The following is a 26,021-nucleotide window of genomic DNA, read 5'->3' as shown; positions in this document are numbered from 1 at the left end:
AGTAACCTTATTAGTCACATTGCTTAGTTTATGTAGCTAAGTATTTGCGCTCTCTAATTAGGCATTGGTTGCCTTGTTATTGAGCATTGCTAGTAAGCTTGGTTAGCTTTGTGCTTTTGCTTACTAGCATGTGTAAGAGCTCCCTTGTTGCTTAAAGTAATAGTGGCATAGGTTTGGGTGACCTTGCTTCTAGAATTGTTTAGGAGAGCTCTAGCTAGCCCGGCACCTTAGTTGCATAATTAGTATCTTTTCAATGTGCTAGTGAATATATATAGAGGGGTGTAGTCTTGGCTAGACCGATTATTTTAATTCCGCATTTATATCGGTTAGCCAACGTGATTATTTTTAGAAAAGACTATTCACCCCCCCTCTAGTCCGCCATCTCGACCCTTCAAGGTTGTTGTGATATGTCTATGCATTGTGTCTCCACTGTGCTGAAACCTATCACACAGTGCAGTAAAACTTGCATTTTATACAAGCATGTACATGAATATTGCTAGTTGTTCTTCTACAGTAACCCCTCTTGTACTCTTTAAAAGCCCTCTTGAACTAAGGTAATCTGCAAGTGCTTTGAAAATCCATGGTTCCATATGCAAATTATGATAAGAACGATGTGGATGGCCCTCAAGAAATTCACGTGCATATTCTGAACCACTAAGCTTTGAAGTGTAACATGGAGTTCTTGTTCTAGTTCTAAATATAGCGCCGGAAAAACAAGCATCATCATTTTATCTTCTTCTTCTTCCTCAGATACAGTTTTAGCTCTTTTATTATAATCCATATCCACTGACTGGACATATCTATCTGAATTACCTAACGAACCAGGCCATGAGAATTGAGAAAAGGAAACATTGCAAAGCAAAGCATGACCAAACAACCTATATGTAGCACACTGCACACTTCCTCTGAAATTATACATGTGAATGCAAAAACAACAAGAATGCAGGCTGTAGTGTTATCCTAGGCTAGTGCGGCTCTACACAAAATGCACAAGTACTCCCTCCATTTCCGTTTTCAAATATATGATGTTTATAACAAGCTAATTACTTCATAATATATATCTGAAAAATGAAAATGGAGGGTAGGAGGGGACAGTGAGCTACTTCATATATATGTATCTTAGATATGTCGTGTGCACTTGCACTCTAGATCAGTTTCTTTTCCTTCCACCTCTTCTAATCGCATATACGTATATGCAGTCATGCACGCACACTACAGATGGCTTGCACACACGTTGCTTCAATTTGTTCTTCTCATGAGAAGCGGCATGCTTCTGTCAAGACCAAAATACTCGGCGTCCATGCGGATACCTGCCGAAGTCGACAATGTTTGATCGGAGTTCACATGTTCTTAATGCAGCAGCTACAAATCTAACGTACGGTAGCAATGCCATGGGAGCAGCTTCAGCATACATATCATCTACCAAACATATCTAAGATACATGTCTAATGCATAATCAGTAAAATCGATTGGTCCCAATTATTCAACCGTGCATTGGGAAAACATACAGAGCTACCATGGAAACATATAGAGCTGAATTATTCAACTTCAATTTGGTTTCAATTTCAACTGTGCCATTTCACTTCTCATTCAGATAGGTTTAACACATAATCAGCAAGTGCAGGCAAAGAAGCATGTGCAACACATCCAGATTAGCTCCTCATTCAGATAGGTTTCACACATCTAGCATCCAACGCAAGAAGAAGAGATGGGGATTAGGAGAGGAAGGTACCTGCCGCGCGGCCGTCCTAGCCCCCACGCGATGTAGCCAGGGCCCACCGTGCCCGCGCATCTGGCCGCGTCAAGGCCGAGCTCGCAAAGCTTCGCTGGAGATGTGAGGCCGCCGTGAGAGGGAGCGCCACCGGTGAGGGAGGAGCGCCGCCGTCGCCGGCGAGGAAGGAGCGCCACCACCGCCAGCGAGGGAGGAGCGTCACCGCGGCCGGGAGGGACGAGCGCCGTCGGCCGTCGGGGGGAGGGAGCGCCGTCGGGCATCGGGTCATGACAGAGACGAGGGGGATCTTTCTTTTTTTATTAGCCGCGGTATCGCAGGGGTCGGGGTGGGCAGACGGACGAACCAAAACAAATATCGCAGGGGTCGATGCATGATTATTGTTTCCTTCTATGCATGTGGCCTCAGGTGATCGATTTGTTTCCTTCAAAGCAGGCGGGGATCCTTTGAAGAACATCAACGTACCTCCCTTCCAGAGCAGCATGATTTCGATGCATGATTATTGTTTCCTTCCATGCATGTGGCCTCAGGTGATCGATTTGTTTCCTTCAAAGCAGGCGGAGATCCTTTGAAGAACATCAACGAACCTCCCTTCCAGAGCAGCATGATTTCGATGCATGATTATTGTTTCCTTCCGTGCATGTGGCCTCAGGTGATCGATTTGTTTCCTTCAAAGCAGGCGGGTATCGCAGGCGTGGGCAGACGGACGAACCAAAACAAATGTCGCACAAAAAAATATCCACGTTTTGTTCTTTTTAGTTGTAGGAGATAGATACCCCGTTGCTTCGCGCGTTGGATGGGGTTTCCTTTCGCGCTTCTGCCTCCGCCCGCCACCGTCGCCTCGATCGGCATCAGCGGCTCACCCTCCGGCAGCCGCACCTTGATCCTGCGCCCCGCTTTCGACGACCTAATCCTCCGCGCCGCCGCTGCCGCCGCCGTTGCCACGTCACTGGAGGTACGCCTCCTCGCCGCCGAGTGCGCGTGCTTGCTTGGGTTGTGTTCAGCTTCGGTGCTCGCTTCGTAGCCACTGATCATCCATGGCCTAAAAGTAATCGTTCTGCTTAGCTGAGCCTAGCCAATGGTTAATCACTTTCCTAGCTGAATTTTGTCGTGGCATGAAGAATCTGGTAAAATGAAATATGCAATGTTGGGTTTGTTTTGACATACCATTAATCAGCTATAAGATGGTGCTTTAGGGTCTGTTTTGAACTAGTGGATATTACAACCTTCCAGCAGGATTCTTCTGAAATTACCCATATATTATTATGCACTCTCTCACTTCCAAATTATAAGACAATTTAGCTTTTTTAGATTTATAGTTTTTGCTATGCACCAGATGCATAGTAAAATCAATGTATGTAGAAAAGTTAAAACGTCTTGTAATTTGGAATGGAGGGAGTACCTTTTAACCTTTGGCTAAAATTTGAGCTCAAAGCCTCAAACAGAAGGGTGTGCAAGATAGTTTCTAACCTTTACATAAACTTATTATTATGTACATGTTACAAATCCGAATTCAGTTTCAATATTGGTGGAAATATACATAGTGTCTTCTTCTTATTATTCTAATCATTCGATCTATCATTCTCATACACAGGCAACACATTAATTTGCAGTCATGGTCTTACTGTGCCCCCCTACTCCACTGAAACTCGCCGTCCACCCTGACATAAGCGCAGCACATGTTGCAAGGGTTGCAGGTGTGTCGAAACACATAAGCTTCTTATGTCAATGTTTTGTGGTCTGATTCTCCAGTCTGTATGGTGGTTAGTTCTTATAGTGTATCATCATGATGGACATTGTGCCTGATGTTCTGTGGGTTTCCGGGATACTTGTTTCCTCTTTCCTGTCATGCATTTATGATTTATCTGCTGAATTCAGATATGAGCTTAAGTTCATCTACAACTGCTAATGCTAGATGAATTTCTAAACTTGAAAACTATTCTGCAAAAAGCTATATATGTTATCCTGCCAAATGATGCACAACTAGAATGTTATGAGAAGAAACATCTAGAATGTTTTATCTCTTAACCTGTTCATCTTGTCATGAACAGGCTATGGGGCTGCATTTGCGATTATGGCAGGAACATTGCATAGATCCGCTTCTCTCCCATCGTCAGCTGGAGGTAGCAAAACCAATTGGAAGTGCCAGAGCACTAGGAGGCCTTCCTCAATAGTTTCGATGGCTCAAAATCATGGAACCAAGACACAAGCATTTGGTTGCCTACGAGCAGCGCATAGGCCTGCGGTGACACCTGTACTTGGTTCGAAATCAATGTTCCCCAGCCATCAAAGAGGACAAAACTATCCTCGCCTCATCACCAGGGCAACTCTCAACAGTTTCACCGGGGAAGTTATGAACATTTTCGCGCTTGCGCAAGAGGAAACACAGCACTTAGCGCTCAAGGCTGGAATCAGCCAAGTCCTGTGGAGCCACATTTTACAATGCATTTGTATTTTGCTCTTGGACCTCATACTCAATGAGGTAAACTATATTCAAATAAAGTCTGCCTCTAACTAGAAGGCAAATACACACTCTTGATTATATTTTTATGCTTAGTTGATTGATGGTCATAAACTTATCTTGCATCTCAGGTTTTCCAAATAATGGATGGTATAGTTGGGAAAGGAAGCAGCGAATCTCCTTTAAAAACTCGAAACAATGATGCTTCATTGGAAATGGGAAGCAGTAAAACTTCTGCTGAGACAAAAAAACAAGATGCCCACACCCACACTTGATGAATACGGAACTGATTTAACAACATTAGCTAATAAGGTACTGTTCTGGACTTACTAGCTACTTTACTAGAGTGCAATGCAATCCACAATATAATGTTCTGGGACAATAACAAGTAAAAACTGATCATGTTGTACTCTAGGGAAAGTTGGATCCTGTTGTCGGAAGACAAACAGATTGACCAAGTTGTACAAATTTTAAGCAGAAAGGGGAAGAACAACCCCTGCCTGATTGGAGAGCCAGGTGTTGGAAAAACAGCAGTAGTGGAAGGCCTTGCCCAGCTCATTGCCATGGGGAATGTTCCAGAAACAATGCAAGGGAAGAAGGTCTTTCTCTTGGTTCTCTAGGGCAGCTTTTGTGATTTGTTCTTTCTTGATTCTATTTGATTGTTATTTTTTCTCGAGAAATTTTATTGTTATTTTCGTACAGCTGAATTTGTTGTAAACTTGCAAACCGTTTTACATGAAAGTTAAATATATGGGAAAAAGTACCTGTTTATATGTCAGTTAGATTTGTCAGTTCCTGCCTTGCCGTTTTCTTTTCCCTTGTTTTTGATGTCCAGATCAGACATTTAGACCTTATTTTTGCCATTTCAATAGACTAATAATAAGCATCTGACTGTATGCTCAGTTGATCACTATGTAATTTTGATTTGAACCACTATTCCTGGATGAATTTCATTGAAGAAATATTCATGTTATTACACTAATTCATTGCTACAGAGTTATCTAAAAATACAGTAAAACATAATACATGTCCATGGCCAATATATATGGTAATTTTATTTTGCTTTATTTGAGCTACCCTGCACTACTATTTTTTTTCGAGATCGTGCCTTGGCACGTTTTTTATTAAGCAGGAGTAGAAAGTTTTGTTGCAAATCTATCAAGTTACAGTAATCCAAAGATTACCGAAACCCACAGCTCACACCTCTCACACTACTCGCACGCGGTTGTGATTACACAAGATACAATTTTGCGACTAAGACAAGGATACACTTCAGACCTCGTCCATCCCGACCATATCCAAGTTCATGGCCAACGGGTCAAATTCCCCACCAAAAAGAAGCTGAAGCGCCTCCTGCTTGGAGGCCGATAGTGGTGCCTGGAAGGTAGATTTGTACTTGCGCACCGTCTCAGAGTCGACGGTGGGCGAGCCTGCTACCACTCTCAGCTTCTGCATGAGCACGCACTGAGCCTGCTTGGTGGAGTCCGCCTCGCGTGGCTTCGCCGCAAGGCGTTCACTGCGCCGAAGCGACCCAACAGAGACCGGCGTCCTGGGCCTACGCAGCCTAGGCGGTCCGGGGATGAGGGGCGTCTGCAACGGAAGGCAAAGCCGCGCCTCCAACGTTTCGACAGGCCCCGACGACGCTGGCCTACCCGTGTCGTCATCGCTCGAGGAGTCCCTCTACGCGCCCAGCATCTCCACTTCCCTGGGCGAAGTCGAGACCGGCTGGACATCGCTAGGATCGTCGACCATGACGGTGGCCATGTCCCCATGGCCTGTTTCTGAAGCGGAGCGACCGTTTGGTGGCGGAACTTGGATTGCCACTTCAACCAACATTGGGTCCAGCGATGAGTCGACCGTGGGTGGCAGTTGCCTCGACCGGCTCCACAACACTAGGTCTGCCTCAGCCTCAAGACCAACTCCTTCGCACGACGAACCCAGCCGACGCTCGCGTGTGAAGCTGCCCCTGAGCCAGGCACAGATGCTGGTCGTGCCCTCCGCCACCTCGTACATCGAGGCAAGGTGTGCCCGGAACTCCTCTGGAGAGACAGATGGCTGATTCCCACCAACGAGCGCGACAAGAACAAGGGAAAAGTCCGCTTCAGGCACGACGAGCCCCATGTTCTTCGGGACAACGAAGACCTCGATCTTGGGACGACTATCGGCATCACCCAGAGGTGGTGATAGTGGCAGGTTGCTGCTGTGGTGATGCTGCGACGATGACGACGGCGTCGGTGCCTGGCCAGGAGCGTCGCAACCTCTCGGCGACAGCCTTGTACCAGCAGGGTGACGTGCCTTGGCACCCCGGTCAGGGCGATGCGCCACCGAGGATGAAGGCTCGCGCGCCGGCAAGGGGCCTCGCTTGCACGCCGGCGAACGACCACACTTGCACGCCCTAGCCCGATGGCCAGTACCCCGGCAGCGGAAGCAACGGGACGGGGAGCGACACTGAGCGGCGAGGTGGTCGTGCGCGAGGCAGTTAAAGCAGAGACTCGCAAGCTCTGGCAGGATGGGACGGTGGCGTTTGGGTGCTCATTTCCCCGGGCAGTGCCAGTGACGACGGCTCACGACAGTCTAGAAACCATCGACGTCGACGATGGGCCCCCAATGGGGCTGTCGGGACGTGTTAGGCACCGACGCCCCACGCCGCGGGCCGAGGCGCTGGTGCACCGGGACTCTCGCCACGTGCTGTGAACCTAGGCGATGTGTCGCGTGCACTCGGGCGGCGTTCAGCGGTGGAGTCCCACGGCCGTCAGGAACACGGGTCCTGTGTCGACGGCACTGCTTCCCCCTTGCAGGCACTGGATGGGTTCCCTCCGCGGCGGCAGCGCTCTGCACCGCGTCCGGAGCCCCAGCCGATGGTGGAGGCGTGGCCCGGAGGGCCTTGCGAGCGGCGTCCAGATATGACGGGCGTGTGGCTTCGTCGTCGGAGCTGCCCGCGCCAGGGTCTTCCTCCTAACGTCGAAACTTGCTCCTGCCAGCTGACCGATGGGGGGGGGGGGGTTGAAGCGCGGAAGCGGAGGACGGCGAGGAGCTGCACGAGCGCGCGCATCCTTCTCCTCGTCCTCGTCTTCTGGACGTCCTTGATGATGACCAGCATGTCATGCTCAGTCCTTGCATCTGTGGCAGGCACAGGCAGGACGACGATGGAATTGGGCCCGGCGGGGGCAGCGACGCTAGGGATGGCCGCAGGAGCCAGGGCGTCAAAGGTGGCTGCCGGCGGGCTGTGGATGGGGAGGAAGTCGACCCGGTGGGCACGCCAAGGAGCGTTGTGGTGGCAGCCCCATCCCCATGGATCGATAGATCCGGAAGCGGGGAGCTTGGATCAGGGCTTGAAGGGGGCTGGTGAGTAGCAGGGAGGTAGATCGACGGAGGTGCGCCGCCAGCGTCGTTGGGGGTAGGGGGCGGGTCGGGAGGGTGGGCGAGGTCCACACAGGGTGAGCCCAACTCCATGGTGGCCGGCGGCGCCTGGAACGGCGGCAGCCCAGAGGAAGCACCATCTCCGGCGGCCATGGCGCACGGCCCGAAAACGAGCAGCGGCGACGGTCCCAGGTGGAGGCGCATCCCGTGGAGAAGAAGGCTGTGGGAGGGGCTGGATTTGCGGGCTTGGAGACTGTAGGGAGGGGAGGGGATCGGGGAGGCGGAGGGGAGGGGGAGGGGGAGGGCGGGGCTGGCGGTGGCGGTGGCGGTATGGCAGCCGGCGACGGGCTGGGGGTGGCCGCCAGGGGGCGCCGCTAGGGTTGGGTCTCCGCTCAGTCGCCCATGAATACTCTAAGAGAAAGGGCTCTGAACAAAGCAGGGAGCTGCACAGAGGGTCTGTTGGTTGTCTGTCCTGTACACTACTATTAAGAGTAACACTTGTTAATCACAGATTATCTCTGTTGATATGGGACGTCTTCTAGCTGGAACAAAATACCGTGGAGAGTTTGAAGAAAGGTCAAAGAATCTTTTGGAAGAAATCAAGCAGTGTGGCAACGTAATACTATTCCTCGAGGCCCTGTTCGCTTATGCTGAAATTTGGCTTATGCTGATGCTTATGCTAAAATGTTGTGAGACAAAAATACTATTTCATGGCTGAAAAGTAGCTCAGTTCACACCCTAGTAGGAGCAGGAGCAGCAGTAGAAGGTGCTATTGATGCTGCCAACATTTTGAAGCCAACACTAGCAAGAGGTGAACTTCAGGTCAGTACATCACGTTGGACTTCATATGGTGGGATATTTTTTGATCAATTTGTTTTGCCAAGGATCTCTCTGTCTCTCTCTCTGACATTGATGTTATCAGTGTATCGGAGCCACTACAACTGATGAATACATGAAACATATTGAGGAAAGACCCGGCATTGGAGAGGCGTTTCCGACAGGTGAAGGTTCCAGAGCCAACGGTTGATGAAGCCACAGAAATTCTAAAAGGGCTTCGAGAGCGATATGAAACCCATCATAAAAGTTCAATATGCGGATGAAGCACTAAGTGCAGCTGCGGAGCTCTCACATAAGTACATCAGGTCTGTGATTAAGGAAGGTGGACCTATGGTGCCAGCCATTATTCCATATCCTATTCGTGAATGTTCTTCAAGTAATTTGAACACTAGCCTGTTGACTTGCTCGTATACGATCGTGGATTATAAGTTGGAACAATATTTTTCTCTCACACTAAACCAGCCAGTAGTAAATAATCTATAATCATTTACGACGAAACGAACAGGCTGTAGATTCCGCTGACATTGAAATAAAACCATAAGTTGATCCCAGAATTTCACATTTATTTATAGTTAAATAAATATGAAGTAAACTTACACCATATTTTCGTCATACTGATATCATGCTAGTTGCTAGGTTTACTATTGACTTTTAATGAAGTGTTGACAATAAAGGGCCTGTTTGGAGGTGGGTAAAGATCTTCGGCCTGTTCGCTGGTTGGTTTTTGGGCTGGTTTAGGCTAGCTGGTGCTGGTTTGTTGTCAGAGGAAAACACTTTTGGCTGGCTGGTTTGGGCTGGCTGAAACCAACAAGCGAACAGGGCTCAGATCCTCCTTCTCACAGGTTAATTTATATACCTGCAGATTTCTCAGTTTTATAGTTTTCATTATTTGACTATTGCTTTTTGCTTGCAGTGATCGTTTTCTTCCAGACAAGGCCATCGACTTGATTGACGAAGCAGGTTCCCTAGTCAGATTACGATATGCCCAGGTACAACAAACTTACAGATGTAACTTTCATCCCCAATTTTCACATGCATTTTTACAAAATCTCAGTTGACCGGATCCACAGCAGAGGCTACCTAAGGAACTTGAAGATTTTGAAACAGAGATCAAGAAAATCATGAAGGAGAAGTGTGATGCTATCGGCATCGAGAACTTTAAAATGGTAACGATACCGATTCATTCCCTGATGGCATCATTTCCTTCGGCATCTTGTAGACACGTTGTAAGGTGCGATTAACACAATGTTGATCATCTGAATGCTACCAGGCGAAGGAGCTTCGCGATCGTGAACTGGAGCTCAAGTCCCAGATGACAACCCTGATCGGCAACGACGAGGTGAGTCCTGGCATGTGGGCGGTGCCAGTGGTCACCAAAGCAGACATCCGCCACATCGTCTCGCTCCGGACCGGCGTGCCCGTCCACGAACTCTCCACCGACGAGACGGTCAAGCTGCTGAGGATGGAGGAGGCCCTGCACGGGCGCATCATCGGCCAGCACGAGGCCGTGACGGCGGTAAGCCACGCCATCCGGCGCGCCCGCGTCGGGCTCAGCGACCAGCGCCGGCCGATCGCGAGCTTCGTGTTCGCCGGGCCGACCGGCGTCGGCAAGTCGGAGCTGGCGAAGGCGCTGGCGGCCTACTACTACGGCTCGGAGGACGCCATGGTGCGGCTGGACATGACCGAGCTGATGGAGAAGCACGCGGTGGTGAAGCTGGTCGGCGCGCCCCCGGGCTACGTCGGGCACGGCGAGGGCGGGCAGCTAACGGAGGCCGTGCGCCGGCGGCCGCACACGCTGGTACTCCTCGACGAGGTCGAGAAGGCACACCCGGAGGTGATGAACGTCTTGCTGCAGGTCCTGGTCGACGGCCGGCTCACGGACGGTATGGGGAGGACGGTGGACTTCACCGACACGCTCATCATCATGACGTCCAACATCGCCGGCGGTGGTGGCGCGAACTGTGGCGGACACGGAGATGGAAGCAGCAATAAGGAGGTGGTGGAGGAGGAGATGAAGCGCTACTTCCGGCCCGAATTCCTGAACCGGCTGGACGAGACGATCGTGTTCAGGCCGCTGACGAGGCTCGACGCCAAGGAGATCGCCGCCGTCATGGTGAACGACGTCGCCGCCCAGGTCAGCAGGGAGATGGGGATGCATGCTGTTTCCCCCCCTTGGATTTCCTTTTATCCACAATCGAATTCAAATCCCACTCTCTCAAGTGCGCTTTACTTTTTTCCCCATTTGCTGACTTTAGTTTTTTCCCCACAAGTTTCGCTGGGTTGAGGAGAACCATTTTTTTAGAGTTCAAGGGCATAAAGCCCCGACCTTTCAAATATTATCAAAAGACCAAACAGTTTTTACAGCACAGTTTTGCTCACAGAGCATTCAAAAACCACCTGTCAAGCGGTGACAACCAACCTGATGCTACCAATCAAACAAAAACTGACAGAGTTAAACCACCCCTCCATCATCAAAAAAACCTTCATTACATCCCAGGAACGTTACAGATCCTTCATCCGGTAAAGCTCGAAAATACCAACAGCCTTGAGCACTTTCCAGGCAACTGAGCACCTTCATCTTGGGCCGCCGAGGTCATGCCTCCGAAGTACTTTGCATTGCGTTTCTGGGAATATCTGGAAGCCAAGTTACCCTCCTTGCCACCGTCTTCAGGTTCTCCAGGAAACCATCCAGCCGCTCCCTCTTGTTCACCGGGCACAGAACTGTCCAGTTCTGTAGCAGGCCCAAGATTTTGTAAAACAACACCATCCTACTTTTCCATCCAGACCTCTGAAAACAAAGCTCATTCCTGAGTTTCCAAATCGACCACAAAACAACAGAGGTTATCATGTTAATAACACTATTCTTTTTGTCACTCAACCAAAGCTGCCCTAAACTCACTAAGTCACCACCTACTTGTACCCCTAATATATCAGAGACAACAGTCCAACACTTCCTAGCAACAACACAATAATAAAACAAATGATGGCAGCTTTCATTCTCAACACAGAAGAGACACGTTGTATCTTCTATTTTTCTACGCTTTGCTAAATTATCCCTAGTTAAAGTTCTGTTATTAATCAAAAGCCATAAAAACATATGGACTCTTGGAGGAACTTTAATCCCCCATACAGCCGATACATGCACCTGCTTAACACCTCTAAAATTAATGACTTTGTAAAGCGATTGAGAAGAGTAAGTTCCTTTAGAAGTAAACTTCCAGATCATCTCATCTTCCTCATCCAAAAGATGAACTGTTGAAACTAATTGAACTACTTCTAACCATAACTGATAAAGGTCATCACTTACTGTTCTCCTAAAGGTGCATTTCAAAGATGATCCATTCCACAACTCTGCAACTGTCTTACCATGCTCATTAATGATCCGGTAAATAGGCCAAAACTGTATGACCAAACTGGACGAACCTAGCCAAGTGTCCTCCCAAAACCTAACTTTCCTCCCATTTCCAACCTTCCACAGAAAACCCATCTTAGCAGCCTGTGCTGCCCATATAAAACCCTTAAAAAAACTAGAAGCACTCAAAGTTCTAGTGAGCAGAACATGAGGATTCAAAGTATCATACTTGAAATCTATTAACTCTTTTCAGAGTTTATCTCTATCCAAATTATATCTTTTAAGCCACGAAGCCAAAAGGCACAAGTTTAGATCTCTCAGATTAGGGACCCCAAGACCACCAAATTCCTTATGCATCGAAACTAACTCCTAGTTTGCCAAGTGGTATCTATGCTTATCCTCAGAATCATCCCAGAGAAAATTACCCATGTGGGTGTTTAACATTTTAATGGCCCATTTAGGAAATTTGATAAAAGATAGAAGATAAACAGGAATACTAGAAAGACAGGATTTAATTAAAACTACCCTAGCAGAAAGTGACATCAGCCTTCCTCTCCAACCTACAATTTTGTTCATGATTTTATCCACTAAAGGCTGTATGTCATCCCTGATCAGAACATCAAAATGTAATGGAATACCTAGGTACTTAATGGGAAAATTGCCAACAGGGCAGGAGAGAATATGGGCTAATATGTGTACTTCCTCATCCTCTAAGTTGATTGGGATCATTTCACTTTTGTGGAAATTGATTCTCATACCCGAAATTTGTTCGTACCACATAAGAATACATTTAAGATTTTCCAACACCGATGCCTCAGCTTTGGAAAATAAAATGGTATCATCTGCGTACTGCAGAGACATAATACCCCCTTGTCTAAATTCTCCTAGAAGCCCTGTCACAATCCCTCTATCTACAGCTTTTTTCAGCATTCTAGACAAACCATCTCCAACTAAGTTGAAAAGAAAAGGGGATAAAGGATCTCCCTGTCTTAAGCCCTTGCCAGGCTTAAAATAGAAACTTTCCTCCCCATTTACCATAATACCCAAAGATCCTCCCACCACAATGTGTCTAATCCAGTTTATCCAAACTGGTTCAAAACCACGGGCTTCTAACATATCAAAAAGAAAACTCCAAGACACTCTATCATAAGCTTTTTCATAGTCTAGTTTGATAATAACCCCAGGTTCACCACTCTGATGCACACTATGAACCAACTCATGAGCTACTACTACACTTTCTAAAATATATCTACGTTTTATGAACGCAGATTGAGTTGGAGCAACTATCCTTTGAGCCGCAGAGGTCAACCTAAGAGTTAACAATTTTGAGAAAATCTTGAAGCTGCAATTTAACAAATTGATAGGTCTAAATTGCTTCTTGTTAGTTGCCTCCCCTACCTTTGGAATCAGAGTAACCAATGCAAAATTGAGTCTCTTCAGGTCTAAATCCCCCCTATGAAAATCATTAAAAAGATGCACCACATCATTTTTAATGAGATTCCAAAACTTTTGGTAGAAGAGGAAGGATAAGCCATCTGGCCCAGGGGCACCATCTGGATAACAGCTAAAAATGGCATCCTTGATCTCTAACTCAGAAAAAGGGGCTATGAGTAACTCATTTTCATACCTAGAGACCTTATCCTCCTCTTCCCAAAAATTTTGTCCCAACTTAAAGAAAGGCTCTAGGTCCTTGGCAAACAATTTTTTGTAAAAATCTACTTCCACTCTCATCATCCCTTTCTAGTCATAAACCAGACCAGTGGGACTTTCAAGGCACTCTATTTTCTTTTTTCTACTCCGTTGGTTAGCCACCGCCTGAAAATATGCCGTATTCTTATCACCCTCGAGAATGTTTCTATCCCTAGAACGTTGTCTAACTTTAATCTCTTCTAATGACCAAATCTGTTCTAACTTATCTTCAATTTGAGCTAACTCCTACCTCTTAACACTAGACAGCTCCCTGATTTCAGCTAGACTTTCCAGTCTAGTGAACTCCTTAGACAACTCCACTTTGGCTCTATTCTGGACAGCTACCTCATTTGCCGCCCACCCCTAATCATCCTTCTTAAGGTCCTTACTCTAAATTGCCATCTGTCCAAACAATTAGTCAGAGTGCAAGGTGTTTTCCAAGCTTTCTCCACAATCCTAGAAAAGGACTCTTTTTCCAGCCACCATTTCTCAAAACGAAACCTCTTTTTGCCAAAGCAGGTATTCCTCCCAGAATCTAAAACTAGAGGGTTATGATCACTTGAAAATCTATCTAGGGCTTTGACACTGGACAAAGGAAAAGCAGCATCCCACAAACCAGAGACAAAGATCCTATCAATCTTAGCTAAAATAGGGTGCTCTTGGTTATTAGTCCATGTAAATTTTTTATTACTAGGATTCAGCTCAATCAAAGCCCACCTGTTAACCCAACTGTTAAACTCATCTGCCCACCTATGATTATACACTCCATTATTTTTATCAGAGGCAAACCTAACAAGGCTAAAATCACCCCCAACCAAAGTTGGGCCATTCCAAGCACCCATCACAGTTTCTAACTCTTCTAAGAACTCTTGCTTAAGATCATCATAAGCTGGTCCATAAACCACAATGAGCTTCCAGACAAACCCATTAGCTTTTTTAGTAAGCATTACACTAACCGAAAATTTTAGTACATCACCCACTACCATATTAAAAATATCCATATTGGCACCAACCAGGATTCCTCCTGCTGAGCCTTTAGCTTCTAAATGATGCCAAGAAAAAGGAACATTACTAGACAAAGTTTTTAGAAAACCTACTGATAGAGAGTTTTTCTTGGTCTCCATAATGCCTACAAAACCAGCATGAGAATCCTTGATTCTACTAACCAGGGCTGGAACCCTACCAAGCTTACCCAGACCTCTAATATTCTAAAGCAAACCTATCATTTATATCTTTTCTTGTTCTTCTTTCTAGGCCCTACCTTGGACCAACCTAATTCCTGGTCATCCTTAGACGGACCAGAATTTCCATCTTGATCACTTTCCTCAGGTGTGTTGAAATTACCATCTAGGTAGTTGCTATTATCCTAAGAAACTAAACTAGATGTAACTGCCTTACTAGAACAACCAACATGATACCCTTAGAAAGCATATCACCCATTCTAGTAAAATCTAATTGTACCATCTTGTCTAAAATAGGATGTCCATCCTCTACCTCTATGCCAATATCCTTGGCCACAGAAATTAACAAGTTCTTAGAAACAGGATGGGTTTTAGAAGGTTTTTTGCTTATACCTGCATTGTCTTCTAGATACCATTTCCTCTTAAATTCCTGGGCACATTCCATGACCTTCTTGCCATCATCAACCCTTCTGGTACTCCTCCTTAAAGGAATCACAGGCCCCCACTGTTGTTTCTTGTTAAGCAGCTTTGTCTTTTCTTTATTATCATCAGCTTGAATTCTTTCCAACACTTCATCACTGGGCTGCGTCCACACCAAATCTTCCTCACTGTCATTGGACTTTTCTGTCATCTGAGAGTTTTCACTCCGAGAGTCTTGCTTATCCTGCTGTGACAATACAAAGCCATTGCTATCTATGTTTTTATCCAGCAAACTTGTATTCTTTGCTTGCAGATCATATATCCACTCATCTGGTAATTGAATTGTCTCCTTGTCATCATGTAGCATCAAGGAACTTTCATCTTCTAGAGCTTCATCCTCACCATCCTCCACTTCTAATTCCATGACTTCAATCAGATTTGCACAATCAATTGCTAAGTCATCCTTCTGAGTTGTGACACTATCATCCTCAAACAACAGTGCTCTTTTGGACGATATTCCACCCGCAAAAGAGGTACCACCTCCATGTGGTTTATCTGACTGTTCAGGTAACTCCCTCTCCCGTGGTTCATGGTCCTTGTCCTTCTTTGGTTCAGCATCATTCCCTTTTGGATTGTCCTTAGGCTCATCCTCATCCAACAAGTCATCCTCCTCTAGTTCCTTTGAGGAGAACCATGCCGGACGTGAAGCCTGCTGCTGCCGCTGCCGCCGTCACCAAGGCGGCGGCTGGTGACTTGCCTTCTCCTGCTGCTACTCCTGCTCCTGCGCCGGCGGTGGCCAACAGCAATGGGACGCCGCAGAAGCCGCCTCCTATTCCAGCCGCCGCCTTCGACATGCCCAAGCCAAACCTTCGGGGTCTTAACAAGCCCAAGTGCATCCAGTGTGGTAACGTCGCCCTTTCCCGGTAAGGAGACAGAGTTTATCGATACTTCCTTATTAGGCAGAATTATTTCCTCGTACTTGTAGTATGGTGTGCAGAGGCAGTTTACAGGCAACTGAGAACCTTCACCTTTGGTTATGTGATAGAGACTGCATTGATTTCTGATTTGTTAATGAATTATATGCGCGCGCTCTGCTTGGCCTTTCAGGTGTCCGTTCCAATGTTGCAAGAGCTACTGCTACAAGGCCCAGAATCCTTGCCACATCCATGGTATATGCGACATACTCCTTTGACGTGATAATCTGCACTGCTATAAGAAAATGATAATCTACACTTGAAGTTAGTGACCCACAAGGAATTTGATGAATGGTGATATTCTATCTGAATATCTGCACAATTACATATATGTTCTAGCCAGATTACCAGGCATCCCTTCTATTTTTGGTTAGGCAAAATTGCCTCTATAGCCCTCTCCGTGAATCATTTTGCTAACACACTACTCTCCAAACTCAGTGTCCTATCTTATCACTTCCTAGTCCCTACTCCGTTTTTTCCCATCCTAGTGCCGTGCGGCAAGATTGGAAACCAGTGGCACAGGTTGGAATGCAGGACTCTCACAGTTACATTCTCTGTCTCCATGGCCACTCCCAAACCCCCATCGCTTCTGCCTTTACACCAGGAGTGAAGCTGTGCTCCATGCACATCCTCTCTCTTCTCAGTTGGCACTAGTAAAGCCAGATCTGGAGGACCCTCCTTCCTCTTGTCCAGCAGTTCTGACAACAGGGGGGAGTGGAGGGTCTCAGTTGCGGGCAATGTGCAGAGAGAGAGAGAGAGAGAAGATGGGGTGTGTGTGTGTGTGTGTGTGTGTGGGGGGGGGGGGGGGGGGGGGGGGGGGGGGGGGAGCAGATTTGATGGAGTGCTATGGCAAACAATCAGGAAGGTACAAGCTAGCAGATTTAACCAATCCATCCTAACAATGATTTACTATTTGTTTATGTTTCAAATATTTATGGCAAGTTCTTAGACAAATGAATTGGTTATTAGCAATCAGAAATTACCATACATAATTAATGCCTGGAACAATGTTTGGAACATAGTCACGAAGTTTCTGGGTCAACAGGGTCGAGGAACGTGGTTCACTACTTGCGGCTTGCGAGAGGTTTATACACGACAGGGTTGAAAATAACCCTGAGTACCCAGGTCGGGGGCGATGTTCCCAGGTCTTGGGTCGATGCCTTCATCCCTGTTTACTGTGACCATGGTTTGGAATAAATCTTCACAAACTGCAAGCACCACTCATCCAACAGAAATGAAATGTGTAAAAAAACTAAACAAGTAATCGAAGGCAATAGAGGAATTTTTGCATGGTGATGACTTGCATCCTTTATGAGGATGTTGTGACCATATCGCCCTTCAAGGGCATGTCAAGTACGTGGGGGACGAAGTGTTAGATGGGGTATTGATTAAACCTTGCATTGACCGTCAATGGAGCTATTCTCTTCATGATTTATGAAGAAATGGGGGAAGAGGCTAGTGAAGGTTTGGGAAGTTTTTGTAGCTCCAAACTTCCAGTCTAGCCAAGCAGCGTTAGTGGTTATGTTAGAACCATTTCTTATGAACATTGATGTTTTATTTATGATATTTCTATCGCAATCTGCATGTCAATTCCATTTTTCTTATTTTAAACTTTCTTTTACATTGTTTATTATCATGTCTGCTGCTCTGCGCTATGCCATATTGTTGTTTAGTTTTTACTCTACTCTGAACACCACTGATGCTGCCTCGCTTTACTTATCATGATAGTTCTGAAGCAGACCAACACATTGCCGGATAAGCCATCTCCTGCTACTGCTCCTGCAACAGAACAGCCATCTACCAATTTACCCGCAACCAGGTAAAATTCATAAAACATAAGTTGACAATTAATCTCTTGCTTTTGTGATGTGTTTAACATTTTAACAAACAATTAAATTGTTTGTGGATGACTGCACGATTAATCTAAGACGATACTAACGGATCTACTTTACGAAGAACGTGAAAACACAAACACTGTAAAAGAAAATACACAAATGAGAGGCACGATGTTTTTTTAACGAGGTTCAGCACTGTGTGCTTACATCCTCGGGGCATGATTACGGCGCACCTCCCACACATAAAAGTAGCTGCACCGGTTACAGACTCTGACTCAAACTCTGCCAATCCCAAGCAGTGCAACCTTAGTCCTAACTATAACCAAACTGTACTACATACATACACACGTATATATATTTGCACACATATATATCTCAAACATATATATGCTGGTAGCTAGACCACACTGTAGTAATAATACCAACAAGCAAGCACAACCTACGCTACAAAGCATTTTTGGTACTAAAAGGGAAATAAATCTACTGACCGTGTTGCTGGTGACCTGTCAATCGCGCCCAGAGGGGGGCGCTAGACTAGTCAGGGTGTAGAGCGTGTGGAACTCCTTGACATGGATCCAACGCCGTGGGCCGGTCGGTGTGTGATTGTCCAACACCAGCACATGCATGTGGCCATCCCGGAATCGGTAGCCGAAGCAGACGACGGCGTGCCACCCCACCGGATGACCATCGAAGAGGTCCTCGCTCAGACGCCTGATGTCGTCGCTCCGGCCGCACCCGCCGGTGGTGTACACCAGCGTGTCTCCGTCGGCGGCGTCGATGGGTTGGTACCACGGGGAAATAACCCACAGTACCCCGATGCAGGGGCCATTGTTGTACAGCAGGTCGGCCACACGCTCCGGCGAAAGTCCGCCGGCGGCAGAGCCGTCGTCCCACCTGTGCTCCTGGCACGAGAGGAGTGGCAAGAAACGCTGTCCCAGAGTTGCAGCGTTGATCGCCGGCACCCCCTCCATCGCCTGTATCTCGATCAGGACATCTCCCACATAGGCCCCCACGCGGGGCTTCCAGACGCCGTCGATACGGCACGCTTGGAGCAGATCAGAAGGCGGCGCAGCCCTGTAGCTGTAGGGGAACGTCGTCGTCGTCGTCGTCCCCTTGCCGTTGCCGTGGAGCTTGTCGTGCTCGAGCCTGTGGACCGCCTCCACGCACTTGGTGGCGGCGACCAGAGCACAGGTACCTGCACCTCGATCGCATGCATGACAGCCAGCACAATAAATTAAACAGCAATTAATTCTCTCTCTCTCTCTCTCTCTCTCTCTCTCTCTCTCTCTCTCTATATATATATATATATATATATATATATATATATATATATATATATAGTCACGCGCACGCATAAGATATATATAGAATCATGTTTAAATTAAGTTATACTCTGTCTATCTAAATGTTTAAAATTAATTTATTCCAAATTATAAGAGAGAAATAACTAACCATTCAACTCAGTTTTTTTTTTATTTAAAAAAAAGACAACATCCACATGCATATATCATTAGTTCCTATTATTAACCTAAAAATATGGTAACTAGAAAGGACTGTCTGTGTTATTTGGTTTATCACATAATATATTATATCTTACAATTTCTAGGACATTGTGTATTCTAAGATAGAGTATTATAGTAGGTTTTCTTTTTTGAGGGAAAGATTAGAGTATTAGTAGTAGTACCTGGCACTTCCTGCTTCATGGGCTGGCCCATATAATAATCACTCCAGATGTGCTCCTGTGGCACCTCCGTACAGCCTAGTAGTACAGCAGGTCGGCCCTCCTGGGCCTGTATTTGATGGATGATCTTCTGGCCCTCTGTGACATGTCCTGCCCGGAAGGCAGGCCTGTTTACCTGAACAAACTATTCCCGGTCAGAGAAGAAAATTAAGCTTTTATTTGTAAAACAAGACCAAGAGCATTGAGAGACGACGCATGGATCAGTAGACGAGAAAGACAGTGAATTTCTGCCTTTTGTTGTATGCCTGCGCTGCGCTACTCATCACGGCACAAAGCAAAATAGATATTACGTACTGGGCAACCAAATGTTGAATACATACATGCATGCATATAAGCAAGCTAAGGTAGGATCGACAGTTCGACACCTTCACCTCTCTTCTCTCCCATGCACACACAGAGTCCCAACCCAAAGTCGCCGGCGCTCAAACGACCACGTAGGGATCGACAGTTCGACAGCTTCCCATCTATAAGGAAGTAAGGACAAGCTAACCAAGAGCTTCAGCTCTCTTCTCTCATGCAAACCCAATAAAGTCGACCCAAAGTCCCAACCCAAAGTCGACCCAAAGTTTCTGCATGCACGCCTATACTGCGGTACACGTACCGCATGTGGATGAAGGAGCTAAGCTAGCTAGCTGATGATGAGGTTGAAGGAGCAGTGGGAGGTGCAATCGCATGCAGAGAAGGCACAGGGTTAAGGAGAAAATGGTTGCGCTCTAACCTCTGAAGGCGTCGTCAACCGTGCTGCGTAGCACGAGCCAGCAACCGACGGCGGCGGAGGCAGCCGGAGAAGCAGCAACCGACCGATGACACAAGTTTTTTCAATACTCTTCTCCATCTCACACGCCTTGGCTGCGGTGGAGATCAAAGGATGGCTGCTGGGCACAACAGAGGAGAGGTGACGGAGAGAAGCAGAGCAAAGTATGCGCTACCACGGAGAGAAGCAGAGCAAAGTAAAGCACTTAAGCTCCTTATGGCATCAAAAAAAAGTTAAGCTCCTTATGCTCCGAGCAAAGTAACGACGGAATATGCGTTAGCCCCTTTTTCTTTTTTTTTTAATGAAAAGCAGCCCACCCGCTTCCATAGAACAATATCGCGGCAACGTAGACCTAAGTGGATTTATTGATCCTCCAGATGACAACCCTGATCGGCAACGACGAGGTGAGTCCTGGCATGTCTGCGGTGCCAGTGGTCACCAAGGAAGACATCCGGCACATCGTCTCGCTCTGGACCGGCGTGCCCATCCACGAACTCTCCACCGACGAGACTGTTAGCACACTTAGCGATCAAGAGAACCATCGGCGAGCAGCTTACGACGAAACTTTCAGTCCCAAGGCAGCGACAATTCAGGTGGTTCTGTCCTTGGCCATCTCTCAGCATTGGCCCATTCATCAGTTTGATGTCAAGAATGTGTTTTTATATGGCACTCTGACAGAGACAGTCTACTGTGTCCAACCTCCTAGTTTCGTTGACTCGTCCCGTCCGGATTTTGTCTGTCGACTCAACAAATCTCTTTATGGTCTGAAGCAGGCTCCTCGTGCTTGGCATACCAGGTTTGCCACACACCTCCTATCCCTTGGGTTTGTTGAGGCCAAGTCAGATACTTCGTTGTTTACATATCATCGAGGCTCCGACACCGCCTATCTGCTATTATATGTTGATGACATTGTTCTCACTGCCTCCTTAGTTGGGTTTCTTCAACATATCATTGCCACCTTACAACGTGAGCTTGCTATGACAGACATGGGCCAGCTTCATCATTTTCTTGGTGTTTCCGTCGCACACTGTGACGATGGTTTATTCCTCTCTCAGCAGCAGTATACTCTGGATATTTTGGAGCGCGTCGGGATGAGTGCTTGCAAGCCTTGCAGCACCCACGTCGACCTGCACTCCAAATTGTCTGCAGATGGTCCTCCAGTTGCTGACTCCACACACTACCGCAGTTTAGCTGGTGCTCTCCAGTATCTGACATTCACTCGTCCAGACATTGCCTATGTCGTCCAGCAGATCTGTCTCTATATGCATGATCCTCGAGAGCCACACCTTGCTGCTCTCAAACGGATCTTACGCTACTTACAGGGCACTCTGTCACTTGGCTTCTGCGCCCCTCGTCACCTGCTGAACTTGTTGTCTATACTGATGCTGACTGGGCCGGCTGCCCCGACACTCGTCGATTGACCTCTGGCTATGCAGTGTTCCTCGGGGATAATCTGATGTCCTGGTCCTCCAAGCGTCAACACACAGTCTCTCGGTCGAGTGCAGAGGCCGAGTATCGCGCTGTGTCAAATGGTGTCGCTGAAGCTTCTTGGCTACGTCAGTTACTCATGGAGCTTCGCCACCCACCTCGCCGAGCCACGTTGGTCTATTGTGATAACATTAGTGCTGTCTACCTCTCCACCAACCCAGTTCAGCATCAGCGCACGAAGCATGTTGAGATTGATCTCCATTTTGTTCGGGAGCGAGTCGCCCTTCGCCAAGTTCAGATTCTTCATATCCCAACGACATCTCAGTACGCCGACGTCTTCACCAAGGGTCTCCCAACCTCTGTGTTTCAGGAGTTTGGATCCAGCTTGAATATTCGTTATGCTCCCGTTCCGACTGCGGGGGAGTGTTAGCATAATGTAATTATAGTAGGCTGATGTATTTATGGTAGGCTACCCTTGATTAATTGTGCCTATAATCTTATGGTAGGCTACCTTTGATTGATTGTGTTTGTAATCTTGCCTGTGTGGTTGGCTACATGCCACCCCAATTATATGTACACCTATATAAGATATGAATGACATTGTATTCTAATCACGTTTACAGAGACCACCTAAGCTGCTCAGGATGGAGGAGGCCCTGCACGGGCGCATCATCGGCCAGCACGAGGCCGTGACGGCGATAAGCCGCGCCATCCGGCGCGCCCGCGTCGGGCTCAGCGACCCGCGCCGGCCGATCGCGAGCTTCGTGTTCGCCGGCCCGACGGGCGTCGGCAAGTCGGAGCTGGCGAAGGCGCTGGCGGCCTACTACTACGGCTCGGAGGACGCCATGGTGCGGCTGGACATGAGCGAGCTGATGGAGAAGCACGCGGCGGCGAAGCTGGTCGGCGCGCCCCCGGGGTACGTCGAGCACGGCGAGGGCGGGCAGCTGACGGAGGCCGTGCGCCGGCGGCCGCACACGCTGGTGTTCCTGGACGAGGTCGAGAAGGCGCACCCGGAGATGATGGACGTCTTGCTGCAGGTCCTGCACGACGGCCGGCTGACCAACGGTATGGGGAGGACCGTGGACTTCACCAACACGCTTATCATCATGACGTCCAGCATCGTCGGCGGCGGCAGCGCCAACGGCGGCAGCGATAAGGAGGTGGTGGAAGAGGAGATGAAGCGCTACTTCCGGCCCGAGTTCCTGAACCGGCTGGACGAGACGATCGTGTTCAGGCCGCTGACGAGGCTCGACGCCAAGGAGATCGCCGCCGTCATGGTGAGCGACGTTGCCGCCCGGGTCAGGGAGATGGGGATGGAGCTGCGGGTGACGGAGCGGTCCGTGGACCTCGTGGTGGGGGAAGGTTTCGATCCGTGCTACGGTGCGAGGGCGCTGAGGAGGGCCGTCGTGAGGCTGCTGGAGGACACCCTCGCCGACAAAGTTGCTCGACGGGCAGATCATGGCTGGGGATGCGGTGACCGTCGACGCTGATGCGGTCGGGAATGTCGTCGTGGTCGGACGACGGGACAGCCGTGCGATGTAGTTGCAGCCGCCCGTATTTGAGGCCCAAATCCAATCCCGTGATCGTTCACTCGCAACGAATTCAGCGAACCATCGGTCTTGATCGAAGCTTTCTTTGCCTGTGCGGGGAGTCTGGTTGAGTGTATGTATTTATAGGGAAGAAAATCAAATTATATATATGGACCCGGGTCTAGAACATTCTCCCGCTTCCATGACTGCCACGGGGTGCTCGAAAACCTATCCGTGAGACGACTCCCGCTTCCAACCGTTTTTGGTACCTCTTGTTTGTTTTGAAATTAAACTGAATGAAAACCTATCTATGAGAATTTTCTTGCTCCTAGGACTATATTGTTGAGAAACATGCACCCCAGGAAATCACAGGTGGTATCGTGTGGGGACTTTTAGCTTCGTTTTTTTTATATATAGTATATAGTACACGTGTCGCCTCATTTTCTCTCTCTGTTATTTAGATATGTTTGCACAAATTAAGACCTCCTTTGGACAACAGCCAAGAGCAGCTATACCCGAAGATTTAAAACCTTAGAAAAAAAAAACCTAAATCTTGAATTTCTTTTTTCTTATGAAATTAAACTAATTTATGTAAATTTCCCTCCGGATTTTTGTGAAAAACCCATGTTCCAAAAGGACTCTAAAATTAACATGGAATATATTTTGATAGACATTTATCTAATATTACGGATGTTGATATATCTTAATTTCTTCTACAAAGTTAATCAAAACTAGATAATTTTTGGGAAGATCAAACTAAATAAATTTGATTCAAGATAAAAACTAAAACAACTTTACGACGAAGCAACTTCCTCGTGATGAAAGCACGAGTGGTCGGACATTGATAGAGCCAGCGTTTGCAACTCAGCTGCCACGTACGCAGACGATGCGGTACACGTCGGATCTGGTCACGCGTCCGCGCAGCGGCGCCAGCTCGGACACGCCGCCCTGCCCCCTGAGCCCACAGAGTGTGTGCGCGTACGGGACGTGGTACCATTCCGTTTCGCAAGCAGAAGCGTAACAACGACGCGCGGGCATCTCGACGGACGGCGAGGCTGTGGCTGTGTACGTACGCAGAGAGGATTTTGGAGCACCAATTCTCTGGGCAACTCGCTCCGACCACCGACCAACACAGGGCTCACGACTAAAAAGACTAAAGATGAGACACCGTTTTGATACGCCATACGTCCATAGTTCTGCCTACTGCGATCTCGCACCCATCGCTCCTTCGCCTTCCTTTTACGACGAAATTCAAAAAGAAAGGAAAGTCGAACCCGCACCCCGCACCCCTCGCTCCTTCCCCCTTGCTGTGCGCCGCCGCGCTCCCCTCTGTCCTCCCCCACCGCCGCCGCCCCGGCCCTCGCGACAACTCCAATGACGGCGGCCACGATCCCCGGCCCGCCGCCACCTCGATCCCCACCGCCCCTCCGTCGTCGTGGTCGTGGAGGCCGGGCGGGCGGTAGCTGAAGCAGGCTGGCCGCGCGCGCGTCCCTCCCCCGATCCAGCTCATGTATTCGTCGAGCCCTTCATCGGTGACGAAGACCCGCGGCAGCGGAAGCCGGCAAGGCGCGCGCACGTCCCTCCCCCGATCCGGCACGTGTCTTCGTCGATCCTGCTGTGCTGCCAAATCCTCCGCTCCTGCCGCACTTCCATCTACCTCCCGTCCTGGGAGGAGCACCACCAGGTGTGCCAAACCCTTCTCTTCCCTTCCTGTTGTGCGAAACCGAGCACCCAAACCCTACCTTAAGCTAATTGGCTATTTGTATTCGGATCTGATCTAATTACATGTATTATGCCTGTTAATTTCTATCCCTTTCAAAAGTTATCATGTATTATCCCGTCCTTTACTGGATCTGTGCCTGCACCCTCCCCACCTTCACCAGGTTCAATGGGAAGAAGCATTACTCAGAGGGTTTTGTCGTTGGCAGATTTAAATGGTTAGCTCCTCACCCTTTTCATTGTCCTGCCAGTAGAAAGCCAGATTCCATGGAGTTTTTTTTCCTATCCCTGTGTTCTTGAGTAATCCTCAATAACATCCGTTGACATTGTCATGCAGGTGTGTGATGAGTTTCCCCAAGGGAAACAATGTGGACCACTTCTCAGTTTTTTCTTTAATTGCCAGACTGCTGGATCATATTGGTGTGGTGAAACATGGCATTACTTCTTCCATGGTCTACAATCCAGTATGTGTCCACAATATATTGCAATGGCAACAAGGGAAGTGATAGCCTACTCTTGCCTACTTTCTTTCTTTGGCAGTATGTAAGCAAAGGAGACTATTAAAAACGTTAGATTTTGTAGTGTTTCATTTCTCTAATTCTTTATTTTAGTTGACTGATCAGCCAAAGGCACAAAAGGTCCGAACATATTTTAGTAATCCAATTAAATTTGTATAATAAACATAGGAAGATTTGTTTTGTCAGATAAATAGCACAGAGAACAAGTCAGTGCTTTGTGTACCTCTAAGGGCCTTCTATTTTCCACGGAGAATAAAACATATGATATATTGTTGAGTTGAAGTGAGCAAAGATTTTCTTGTAGCTGTTTTCGGTCCCATTCACCCCCCTCTAGTCGCCGTTTCCGGTCCTTCATGCATAATGGTGAACTTGTAGCTGTTGATCTTCTTTTCAGCTTTCTTTCCATCCGTATGTGTTCTAACTGGATCTCACTTTCTTTTCCCCCCTATTTGGGCGTATTTAATTCGGCCATCAGCATAGACAACGTCCCCAAG

At 47.7% G+C, this 26,021-nt stretch overlaps 1 protein-coding gene and 1 pseudogene across 2 annotated transcripts; both read left to right on the top strand.

The window, feature by feature from the left end:
- The first annotated feature begins 4,388 nt into the window (after nucleotides 1–4,388).
- LOC136499441 (chaperone protein ClpC3, chloroplastic-like) lies at nucleotides 4,389–23,303 on the top strand (annotated as a pseudogene).
- On the top strand, nucleotides 15,717–17,812 carry LOC136500647 (uncharacterized). Of its 2 annotated transcripts, XM_066496050.1 has the most exons (3): nucleotides 15,717–15,952; nucleotides 16,137–16,297; nucleotides 17,732–17,812. In XM_066496050.1, exons 1-2 carry the CDS (start codon nucleotides 15,723–15,725, stop codon nucleotides 16,219–16,221), a joined length of 315 nt encoding a protein of 104 aa, XP_066352147.1. In that variant the 5' UTR covers nucleotides 15,717–15,722; the 3' UTR covers nucleotides 16,222–16,297; nucleotides 17,732–17,812. The 2 variants fall into 2 exon arrangements, with proteins under 2 accessions (XP_066352147.1, XP_066352148.1); XM_066496051.1 differs by lacking the exon at nucleotides 16,137–16,297 and having other exon boundaries at nucleotides 17,732–17,810.
- Nucleotides 23,304–26,021: the final 2,718 nt, after the last annotated feature.

This window comes from Miscanthus floridulus, chromosome 13 (assembly GCF_019320115.1).
Source record: "Miscanthus floridulus cultivar M001 chromosome 13, ASM1932011v1, whole genome shotgun sequence".
Taxonomy (NCBI): Eukaryota; Viridiplantae; Streptophyta; class Magnoliopsida; order Poales; family Poaceae; genus Miscanthus; species Miscanthus floridulus.
The sequence above is the reverse complement of the archived record's forward strand: the minus strand, read 5'-3'. Positions and strand labels throughout refer to the sequence as shown.

Coding starts and splice junctions, on each gene's coding strand:
- LOC136500647 (XM_066496050.1), top strand. CDS start 15,723: ATGCCGGACGTGAAGCCTGCTGCTGCCGCTGCCGCCGTCACCAAGGCG. Junction 15,953..16,136: donor GGTAACGTCGCCCTTTCCCG/GTAAGGAGACAG, acceptor TTGGCCTTTCAG/GTGTCCGTTCCAATGTTGCA.